The following is a 12,303-nucleotide window of genomic DNA, read 5'->3' as shown; positions in this document are numbered from 1 at the left end:
CTTTCCCTTTAAGAATACATTTGTACACAACTCTGCTGCTTATTTAATATTTGAAAGGTGAGTGGGCTGCTTCATATGACAAATCCCAGTGGTACCAGTAATCAACAATTACATTATAAAACTATAATAAAAACAGATCACACTGAATGAAGAGAGGAGCTGATAAACTGCAAAGAGAGCAGATGCTTTCCAAGATATCATTGTGGATTTCTATTCTTTCATGGTGGCTAGGGACAGACATTACACACAAGCTGGTTTAAAGTGATCAGAAACTGGTTTAAACCTGTAACAGAACAGATGTTCAGTGCACATAAACCAGTTTGAAAATGGCTGAAACTGGTTTGAGATAAACCTGGTTGAATGTAGTATCAGACTTAACTGATTTGGCTCAAACTGGTTTATGCAATGTCTGCCCAGATCCCTTGCTGGTTTCAGCTAAACCGCACCCCCCACCCGCATCCTGGCATATCTGGGCTGGGTGGGGATCTCTGCTCCACAGCAGGGCTCGTCCCTTCCCTCTGCTCCCTGGCTGCAGCTTGGCAGAGACTTGCAGGCACAGCAGTATCTGCCTGGCTTCTCCCTGCTAAGAAGAGATCATTCCCTCCTCCCTTCTGCCATACGCAGACACCTCATTAGCTAGCAGACCTCATTAGCTAGCTGGCTACAGTACGTGCTGTGGGAGATGACAGGCTGACAGCCTTTTTGAAGCTAATCAACAGATAGCTTAATATCCTTCCTTGGAAAAGCTGTTTAAGAAGAGCTGTTTGCTTTCCCCTTCCCCATCTCCACTCCCTACTAAGCAGGAATTCCCCACTGCCCCCTTGCCAAGAGGTGTCTGTGTATTAGCTAGCAGACCACACGCTGGCTATGGTCCTTGCTGAATCACCAGGTAGCTGGTAATGTTAATAACCTCTGATGTTTTCTTAATGGGGTGATAAACACTGAGTTAGGGTGCAATAAACACTGTTATCAATCCCCTGCTGGGCTAATCAGACCATCCTACTGGGGCCTGGCCATTCACCCTCCCCGCCCCTCCCCCCAGTCACTGTTGTGCAAGGGAAGGGAGGACTGCTCTAGTACCCCCCAGCTTTTAGCCTGAGCCACTGCAGGCATGTGCCTGCATATCTGGGATGTCTGAGCAGTTACAAAGTGATTTAACCTAGCCAGGTTAGACTAACCTGCAATCAATTCAGGCTCAGGCTTTTTGAATGTCTGTTCCTAGCCTGTGGGTTTTTGTTTTGTTTTGTTTTATAATTTTCATCCAGTTTATTGAAATAGAGCATATTTAGCCCAATCCCTTACTGGAAAGGACAGGATTAAAAAGGCATTTGGAAAATCTTGAGCTCTTCAGTTTATATCAGCATACGGCCTGAGGAAGTAATATACTATGGAGGCTTTCACAGAATACTGTTAATGGACTTGAAGTTAGTAAAGTTGTTCACAGTACAATCTCTCATGTAATCCTGAGTACTTGTTCTTGATGTTATTTTTCTGCTTGTTGGTTAAAAATTTCAAATTTTCACATGTTCAGGTTGAAAAATGTTCAGCCCATGCTCTTCTTTTTTCTTTTTTTTTTTTTAACAAAATAACAGGTACACATTTTAAAAATAATGATATTTTTTCTTGTCCAAATCTGATGTTTCTTTGTGTATGATTTGTGCACCTAGATTTAATGAATGATGCTAAAATGCCAACCTTTGAAAATGTCTTTCAGGCAACTTTCTTATTTTCTTTATTCTTTTCCATAAGAATTTAAAAAAATAATGTGATGCAGATGCATAGCTCTTGTTATTTGATATGTACCATAATAAGTTTCTGCCACCCACACAATTTGCATGCATTTCACAGAAATGGAATGGTCAAAACACTTTCCTGTAGGAAACAATCCTGCTTTTGCCTCCTAGTGTATGGACTAGACAATCTCAAAATTGGTTTTCCACTGTACAATCTGTGATTGTATGGGAGTATAAATCCTTCAGTAGGACATGCTGCTAAGCAAAATATCAATATCTGGATAAATAAAACTAAAAGTATGATTATCCTTAAGTAATTTTCCTAGAGAACATGATAAATGTAATCTTAGGTAGATACATTTCAGGTGTCTTAAAGATTGTCTGTGAAAAAGACAGCAGACCAGAGACCACTGCAAACCATCAAGGGATCATACCTATAGTACAAATCTGTGATTAACTCTGGCATACTTTGTTACTCCAGGCTGTAATCAGTAGTAATAGTAATAGTAGTTTGCATGATAGCATTATGCTGTTTGCTTACAGAAATGTTTAGGACACTTATTCTTTTGTCAAAATATCATAGCTTTAACTCAGCCTGAAGTTATACCAAAATGTGTGTGTGTGGCTCCCTTCAGGTGGAAAATCCATTTGGAGATGTTGAAAACACCCTCAGATGTGCTTCCTGAACTATTCAGAACAGCCAGAAAAAATATACAGAGTGTATGGCCAGGCTATCCATGAAATGAACTGGTCTATATGTCCTTAAGACGGTGTCCATTGTTGGGGTTCCCAAAGACACTGATTTCCAAGTTAAAACTAGAATTCTTCAGAAAGAGCCATCTGAGAAACCAGTGAAGCAGGCGCTACCTCCTTTCTCTCTGGAACATGCAGCCCTTGACAGCCCTGGGGAATTGTAGTGGCCTTTTCAAATTTGCACCTGCCTGGGCTAGCAGAGATGAAGCAATATCTTTGAGCATTGGAAGAATAAATTAGAATTCATAGTCCTTTTGAAAGACTCCTAAGGAAGCATAATCATTTCAAACAAATAAAAATGGCCTGTTTCTTGTTAAATAATTGCAATGCTTAGTTTTATGCAGCATTTTCATCTGTAGATCACCAGCGCTTTCCAAAAGAAGAATCAATATCTACATTTCACAGAGAGAGGAACTGAAGCTCAAAAATTAAAAATGAAGTATAAGGTCATACAGCAGGCCAATGTCAGAGCAGGGAGCTAGGTTTTTGAGTCCCAGGCCAGCATTCACTACAACCAGTGCTTCACAGAAGCACTATTCCTAAATGAAGGGGTATTTCCAGTCAAAATAATGCAAAATGTTGTTTTTCTTTTTTCAGTGAACACATATTTCTATATCTATATTGAATCCATGTATTTCTGTAGAAATAAAGAGATATAAGTATTACTCTATAAGTACTTGGGGCCAGACCCAAAAGGTACTTAGGTGCCTAAGCCCCTGTTGATTTAAGAACTAAACTGAATCAATGAGGCTGCCTATACATGTGCTGGTTCACATTCTCATTATAATGCATCAGAGCAGACTCAATTAATCTGCATTCTAATTAGAATGCTCTAATTAGAATTAGATTCTACATGTAACGGTGGTCTCACCGTTACGTGTATAAGCCCCGCACATTTAAAATGGCCACTGGGGTGCTTTATCTAAACCTTGTCAAATGAGGTTTAGCTAAATCATTCCACGGCCGTTTTTAAACCCATGGGGGCTTATTATACACATCATGGTGAGATGTTTTAATTAGAGCAGCCCTCTGGGAACTGCTCTAATTAAAGCACCCGCTTCCCCACCCCCAAGCATGTGTATAGGCAGCCTGAGAGTTTAAGTGCCAAAACAGGAGTTATTTTCCTAAATCTCTTTTTGTATCCTCCCTAAAATCACTGTCCTAAAATCAACATAGTATTTGAGCACCTCATGGTTCTTACTTTAGCAACCTCCCATCACCACTGTGAGTTAGGAAAATGTGTAACAAATGGGTAACTGAGGCACAGGAAGGTGATGAAATTGTCCAAAGGGACATGGGAAGTCAGAGAGAATAGGGAATTGAAATGGAGGCTCCCAAATCCCTGGCTGGTGCGCTACATACTGGACCATCCTTCCTCTAACATGATGGACTAATTTGGTGGCTAAGTGAATTCTTACATTATGATACCTGGATCTAAGGTGAGGGAAGGTAGAAAAGCAAGTGTGATAGTTCTGAGGGTTTTGAGGATGTACATGCCTGAAAAATCCACATTGTTTTATAAAACAATTTCATCCTGATCCTTCCTGAGTATAAATAATAATTTGTATTAATGATTCAGGAATATTTGGAAGTAGTAATATCCAGCAAATGTAGATGTTATGAGATACCTGAATAAATATACAAAATGATTTTTTTAAAAGTAAAAATGCAGCAAGGCTGGGGTATTAGGAATTAGGATTTTCAAGATTAGGAATTTCAATCCAAAATCCTGATACAGAGTGGATTGGAGATTAATGCTAGCAGAATCCAAGCTTTTCCATCTTTTTTTGGAAATACAGAGCAAATCCTGTATCTGTCTGAAACATTTAGGATAGTGAATTATTTTATGAGAACTTTGAACACAAGCCTAACAAGTCTACAGAAATCGCCTTGTTTTTCTAACTAATCTGTTTTAAAACTGCTTTCAGACAGTAAATTGATACACAGTTGTGTTTCAAAATGTACTTGCTCCATATGCAGTATTTAAATAATCCGCTTGTTTCCTTCTAAGAAACCTTCTGTAGCAGAAATCAGTTCTAAAATTCTGTGTTTAATTGAAAAGAGGGAATCCTAATGGGCTATTCAGAAGCCTCTGGGATTTCTTTAGTAAAAGTTAATCACCTGACTAAATTTTTTCTCTCGCTATGCTTTATATTATATTATACCCCAAGAGAAAGATGAGGTAAAGGGCTCTGTGACGGACATGGTGCAGAGTAGAAATATCATAGATGATTTGCAGATGTACAACAAAGTGTTTCTCACATGTTTGCTTTTCTCTCTCCTCTGTTCTTTTGGCTGGATGTCTACTCAACAGGGAATTCAGGGCTTTGGTGGTTGAGATGGTATTGGCCACTGATATGTCCTGTCACTTCCAGCAAATCAAAGCCATGAAGAATGCTTTGCAGCAGCCAGAAGGGTAAGTCACTTGATGACACTGGGCGTTTGTAGACAACACTTTTAAGTGGGTTTAAAGTGGGTTATATGCCTTTTGCACTGCTTTAATAGCATTGCTGTTTGCACATTTGGCGGTGTATTGGATGTTAATTCCAGCCACTGTAGCACATTTGGTAGCATAATGTGCCTTAAATGACTTTGGGACGCAGCAATGAGTTTCGGGTGCTGCAAAGTAAAACACCTCCGAGGAGTTTTAGTCTCCTACCCTACAGCCGTGGAGCCAAGCACTGGGCTCTGTGCAGCTCAGGGGCTGTGCTGACAGACTATGCAAGCAGCCTGGGAAGGCTAGCTCCACAGTAGGGCCAGAAAAAAAAAAAAGGGGGGAGCCTGATCTTTTTTTTTTTTTCCCCCTGGAGCCTGCCTGCCTGAGTGGTGCTTCTCACTGCAGCTGCAGTGCCCCCTGGGACTGCCCAAGCTGGGTGCCTGTGGGCGGGTGCCACCTTGGGGCAGGGATGGGGAACTGCCGCTGCCGTGGAGGGAAGCACTGGTTCCCCACCCTCTCTCCTGCAGCTCAGGGACCACTCTACCTGCCAACAGCTCACCCCCGCTCCCCGCTGGTGGAGAGGCAGGTAAGGATCAGACTCTGACACAGGTGTGCATGACATGGGGGTTTACTTCACCCTAAACTGAAGTGGTGTTTTAAAAAAACTACTGCTTCAGTTTAGGGAGAATTAAACCCCCATGTCGTGTACAAATGCCCACTGTTCAGTGAAGGGCTGCATTTCAGTTGGTACTTTGTCATTGTATTAAACTGCAAAAGCATCTCTTTGGACGATCCAGCTCTCTTTGATGTTCATGTGTCTTTATGTTTTTGATTTTCTAATTAATTCCTATGTGAACACACAGACACAAGCATATACAAACACACGTACTTAATATTCTGAAGGATTAAAGCGTGTACATATGACAGCTTTGGCATATAGCTGTCATATGTACCAAAAATCCTTTGGAATAAACACATTCATTCATGTTTTCTTTTAGGCCCCTGACAGACATTACACTTAACATAGGATTAAGAGGCCACATGTTAATCAGTTAATGGCATGATAAAAGTGAGGATAAACCACAAAGTTACTACAGAAAGGCCATGTCTAAACTTAATGCTCATTGGCCTAATGTGCATTAAGGTGATTTAGGGGCATGTCTACATGTGTATTAATGTAGGTGTGTGGATCCTAAAGCGCATTAACACAGGTGTGCAGACTGACTTGGGACTAAAGTTGGTCCCAAGTCAATGGAACCAATTCAATGCACTGTATTAATGTGCATTAGTGCATTTACACGTTCACTAATGCGGCTTAGCTATTTGCGTATAAGATACCTGATTTATGCAGGTATCAAAGTTAGGCTTGAATAGCCTAAAATCACAATTTTTAAGGTTTATTAAAGGTGTGCACGTGTAGATGCCCACCCTTAATGCTCCTTAAATTGGGCTAATGTGCATTAAATGCACATGTATAGACATGGCCAAAATACATGTAGTAACTTTGTGGCGGGCTCTTTTCATGCCTTTAATTGAATGTGTGGCCAGTGCCCAGCCTCTGAAGCACACAGGAGCCTTTCAAGACTTCCCTGTGCACCAGAGGTTGGGAAGCCCCTCAGCTGATTGGGGCTCTCAGGTGGAGCATACACTGTATGTTCTGTGGCTGGGAGCTCTGGTCAGCTCATAGGGCTTCTTCAGCTTGGACCCCCAGTCAAAGGATCAGGGCTCCCAGCCAAGAGAGTGTACCATGCACTTCCCTAGCTGCGAGCTCCAGCCTTCTGACCAGGGATCTCAACTTGGGGAATGCCCGGTGCCCTCCCTGAGATGAGAGCCAAGCTTGCTACTTGCTGGTACAGGGGGAGCCTGGACTGAGGCTCTCCCTGTACTGGCAACCTGGCACAATGGGATCTGAGGCCAGAACCCACAATCATACCCCCTGCCATGCACATGTTAGGAGCCTACATCAGATCCCATCATGGCTTTCCTTTAACATGTGGCAGGGACCTCAATAACAACTGAATATAAAGGGTTTATGTGATCCAGCTACAATGCAAGACCTCTAAGAGGCCTGGTTATGTCATCAGGCCACAGGACTTTGGGAGCACAGTTGCCTCATCACCCTTTTGTAGATGGTAGCGTGTGTCTTCAGCATAGGGGATGGCCTCTGTAATCAGAGAGAATACAAAACAGCAGGGGTGTGCAAAACAGGCCATATTTGATTCGGATTCAGATTTGGTTGGAATAGAGGACAGTGATTGGATTAGTTGATTTGGGTCACTGTCCCTGATTTGATTCAGCTGAATCCAAATTTGAAGATTCAATGCTGATTTGGAGAATCAGCGATTCAGCCACAGACACAGCTTTAAATGTTTTTTCTACATACTTCGAGGTACCAGGCGTGGCTTGTGAACACTGAGATGGTGGGGCAGATGGAGCGTCCCACCGGAGTGTGGTGGGGCTCACTGCATGCTTGGCGACGGACCTGGAAGTGGACTGGAAGTGCTTCTGCTCCACTTATGGGTCTGCCACCAAGCACGCTGGGGAGCCCCCCGCACTCCTGTGGGGCGCTCCATCTGCCCCACCATCTCAGCATTCTCGAGCTGCCTGGTACCTCGACGTATGTAGAAAAAAACATTTAAAGTTGTTTCTATGTCCAAATCTTCGAATCTCTCTGAATTGATTTGGAGGGTTCTGATTGAATTCAGAGAGATTAAGGGGTCTCTTGATTTGATTCAGATTCAGAGATTCAGCCGCTGAATCAAGCCAAATCTACGCCACATCGAATTAGCGACCAAAGCTTTGCACAGCCCTACAAAACAGGTTTGGAGATGCAGCGATTTGAGGAGAGCCTATTTCTTTCAGGAGTCATTTGGAACTTGAAGCATCTTCTCCATTTCTACTCTCCCCACATCCTGTTTTATCCACTTGACACCTCCACCTTCAAAAGTCTGAACCCTGCCTATTCATCTTGCTGGCAAGAAGGGCTGGGCAGAGTCCTTCTTAGATCCTACCAAAAGTGTACCGATTCAGGCAAGAATGAAACTAGCAGTTGCCTCCTCCCAGGAGCTGACAGCAAGGGGCACTGAGAAGTTGGGTTTAACATTTGAGTTTGCTTGGCAATGTAAAATATTATTTTCTAGTCTCTGGGCTTAGCCCTTCCTGGCATGGCTTTAAGTAAATTTCAGCTCTTTGTGTTCTGTAATTTCAGAAGCAATGTGAGTTATACTTCTGGTCTCTTACCAGTTTTATGCCAGGAACGCATGTGGCTTAAATGGAGTCATATCAGTGCCATGTCCTTTTTAGCAAGTTAACAATTTAATACAACCTAAAATTGTTAATCTTTTCTTGTGTTGCACAAAATATGTCTCAACCCAAATCAAGAATACTCTGAACATTCTAACTTGCTTGTTTAAACACACCCAAAATCCTGCAAAGAAAATCACCAAGGCTAATGCTCTGTTTCCCTTTGCACTTTTTTAATGACTCCATTACCACAGGAATGGTTTATGTCAGAGAAGTTAGATTATTAATCTTTCATAGTTGTCAGGTTTTATAAAAACACAAATCAATCTAAAAAGTATCCCAGCCAAAGGTTATAATGGCCTCATTTCCTTGTTTTGCCTAGATTTTTATCTTTCTCTCTTTATGCTGGTGCAGACAATTAACTTGTTCAGTCATTTGGGTTTTCAGAATCGACAAGCCGAAAGCCTTATCACTGTTGTTACATACAGCAGACATCAGTCATCCTGCCAAGGCCTGGGACCTCCATCATCGCTGGACTATGTCCTTGCTAGAGGAGTTTTTCAGACAGGTAACTTGGGGAACTGACCACATTCCTTTCCAGTTCTGCAGACAGATAACGAGTGAAGTAAGCAAATTTGCAAGAAAAAAAGGAAGTATATGAATGCTGCATAAGTCAGCATCCTTTTTTTCCCCACTTCTAAAACAGTGATTCTCAACCAGGGTACCATGGCACTCTGGTGTTGCTGTAAGAGCCCTTTAAAGGACATGTGGGATGCTGTACAATATTAGCACTCTTAGGCGTGCAAACATCTACAAAAAATTCATAAGATAAACCAGGGATTTCAAGTAGAAATACATAGTGTCAAAAATATTCTGACCTGTTGTGGTCTTTTTCAGTTCTTTAAAATAGAAGATGTGCTCTATTATTTTTTCATAGTCAAGAAACCAGCCTTCCTGGTCAACTGGGAGCTTAAAATATGTAATGTGCATAATCACTTTAATTATGCATTTGATATCAATATTTAACATTTAAATATGAATGTAATTTTATTGTGAATTTAACATGTTATTTTTGTTGACAAGTATGTTAGACTACCTATCATGTTTTTGATTATTCATGGAGGGAAAGAGCTTGAGATATTTTGGCAGCAGAGGAGGAAGTGGTGGGGCAGTAGGCACTCTTCTCAGACTACATAGAAGAAAGTATTGGTAGTTACAGGGGGCAGTATGGATAACATGCAGCTCTCTGGTCTGGTCCTGGGCTTTGGAAGTTAGTTTAACTCTCTCCACTGCATATACACATAAACACAACAGCCTGTTTATAGAGGATTTCAACCACATTAATTGCCAAGTAATTCTGAATTGACAGAATCATGTAGGTCTTACCACTTCAATACATCCATTTTGTAGACGTGAAAGGATGTTTTTTAAATGCAGATTTTGTAGTATATAGCTTAGCAGGTTTAGTGCATATTTCTTAAAAGCAGCAACTCTTTGTATGGAGCTCATTTGGTTTACTAATTTTTTTTTAGTGAACCATGAAGGAACTACCAAATGAGCTTGAAGAAGCCAACTAACTTTCTGAACACAGTGAAAGATTTGATTAGAGGCTGCTGCTGCTAGTGAGGCTTAGGCCACTCTAATTTAGTTTATGACAAGACAAAAGAGACAAAGGTGGTTATCATATACCTTTGATTATAGATTAACTCTGTATAAAAGTCGACCCCACATTTTCACATTTTCAGAAGAACACCATTTCCTTGAATGTAAGTTAATAGCTCCAGGTAACCTTGAACTTCTGCTGCCCTCACACAATTCCACAGGAGAACCAGTTAACCAAAGAAAGGACCCAAAGGTTTAAAGATACTAAAATAAAGCTGCACTAAATAACATTTTTGCTTTGGTATTTTTATGGCATGCACAAAAATTCTGCAAGGACAAAAGTCAAGACTGTCTTGACTATAGGTTGACTCTGCATATATGTCAAACAGAGTTTTTATGGTTATTTTGGAAGAAAGATAGACTTGTAATCAGAACAATGCAGTGTTTTAGAACTGAAATTGGACTACAGATCTGCTTTGAGAAGTGGAAAAGTAGATTGGTGTGTGTTACTCAGAAGCACTTGCAAATTTGGGGCTCAAGTCTATTCTTCAGTAAGTAGCTGTAATTCCCTTTATTAAAATAAAAGGAAAGTGTTATTTATTATTGCAACCAAAGAGTCCAGTCAGGATTGCAGCCCCATTTTTTTTTATGCTCTGCAAACCCACAAGGCAAATACCTAGGACTTCTTATGGCTTCAGTAGATATCTCTAATAATTTGAAGCTACTGTTTAGAATATACCAGTCACAACTATATGGAAGAAGGCTACCACATTCAGCAAAGTTATAATAGGGTGCTGGCTTAAAACATTGATTTTAGATCATGTTTATCAAGTAATTTAACTTTGAGTGGCCAACAGGGAGTGTAGCAGTTGCATATTATCCCATGTGAATTATTGCCTTCTCTGCATGCTGTAGTCTGGTAGTCTGTCTCAGGGAGACTGAGATAAATAAAAGGGCAGTTTGAGCATGTGCATTATGAATGCACACAATGAAAAGAATTGGCAGAGATGGGCTTTAAACATTTGATCGCCTGTTTCATTTTGTATTGACCAACAAGGGCATGAAATTCTGAGACCTGGAAAACCTATTTAGAGTCTTTGATTTTGTGCATTTTTGCTACACAGTGTTATACTGGGGCGGGTGGGGGGGGGAGGATCTGTAACTAGTCGGATCTGCTTTGTGCATTTCTATTCCAAAAGTATAAAAAGACAAATAGAAAGCAAAACCTGAAGGATAAGCCTTGACATTGACATTTTCCCTTAGTGGATTTGCACTAAAAATTGAATTCCATTAGCTCCTGCAGTGTAGAGTGCTTCCAGGTTTTCAAGATACTTTTAGCTAAATACCTTATAGACACAGAGAGTGCTTTATAAAGATATGCCTATAGTTTGATTCACACCTGGATATTAGGATTAAAACTTTGATAGCTTCAATATCTGGGTGATTCATGGGTTTAAAATAGTTTCAGGTTTTATTGAGAAAATAATGAGGGGTGCTCACAGCAAGGTAAGTTGTTATTATGTTAGGCAAATCTTTCCATATTCTAATCTGCTCTCAATTTTGTTTCTCCAGGGTGATAAAGAAGCAGAACTAGGGCTTCCTTTCTCACCACTGTGTGATCGCAAATCTACTATGGTTCCTCAGTCTCAAATAGGTATGTCCTTCTGATGCACTTAACTTAGGAGACCAGCTACTTAAAGGGGACAAACAAACAAACAAAAAACCGGATCAAACGGAAAACCTCTTCCTTTCCAAGGGAGCGAGCTCATTTTGGTCTCTCATCACTTTGAACTAGGATATAGAGAGGAAATAAAAATTCAGTGAAGTTATTTTCTCTGGATGAATGATTCTAGACTGAACAGCTATTAAATCTAATCAATTTATGAGCATGCTCCTAATGGTAACCGAGTTAACTCTGATGTTACTGCAGGACCAACCACTATGCACAGCTACAGCAGCTAATCCTTGATGTCCTAATTAGCATACAAGAAACTTGTACTACTAAGGCTTCTTTCCTGATTTATAGGTTTTGCATTTTATATCATATTTTTCTTATTTAATTTATTCCCCATGTATCCAAGTCATTAGAATCTGATTTCCCCTTTCCAGGACAAGCAGCACCTCAAATCCTTCATTTAGCCCATCCAATGCCCCTTGCCCCCATACCCTACTCCCTGAGTAGCAGAGGAGGAGGAGGAGGAGGTCTCCACCAACAACAAATCATGCTTCCTTCTTCAGTCCTGAAATATGAAATTTGAATGGAGCTTGGGGAGAACTTTCAGGGTGGGAGTGATAAAAGAGGCCTGAGCTTGTTGAAAGACATGGAAGTGAGAGGGAGAGACAATAAACCTGGAATTGCAGAGGAGCAAGAGAGAAGTGAGAATTTACTTGTAAGGGGGGTGGGAGTGAACATACCTGAACATGTAGGAGTGGGTTGGGAGGGCTTATCTGGAAAATGGAAGAGGGGGAGAGAGAGACATAAAGAGAAAGAGGCAGGGGACATGGAAAAGAGAAGGGGCTAGTGGTTCGAATGGT

General features: G+C 40.9%; 1 protein-coding gene across 14 annotated transcripts in view; it reads left to right on the top strand.

Moving 5' to 3' along the window:
- Positions 1-12,303, top strand: part of PDE1C (phosphodiesterase 1C) — a 306,544-nt gene that overhangs the window by 223,675 nt on the left and 70,566 nt on the right. For all 14 annotated transcript variants that reach the window (XR_003093365.1, XR_003093364.1, XM_025200593.1 and 11 more), the window contains 3 exons: positions 4,801-4,902; positions 8,614-8,734; positions 11,341-11,422. Coding sequence is in view for 12 of the 14 variants with exons in the window: in XM_025200593.1 (XP_025056378.1) it covers positions 4,801-4,902; positions 8,614-8,734; positions 11,341-11,422 (305 nt within the window). In the remaining 2 variants the exon portion in view is untranslated. The remainder of the gene's footprint in view (positions 1-4,800; positions 4,903-8,613; positions 8,735-11,340; positions 11,423-12,303) is intronic.

This window comes from Alligator sinensis, unplaced genomic scaffold (genome assembly GCF_000455745.1).
Source record: "Alligator sinensis unplaced genomic scaffold, ASM45574v1 scaffold86_1, whole genome shotgun sequence".
NCBI lineage: Eukaryota > Metazoa > Chordata > Crocodylia > Alligatoridae > Alligator > Alligator sinensis.
Note: the sequence above shows the minus strand (reverse complement) of the source record. Positions and strands in the feature narration are given on the sequence as shown.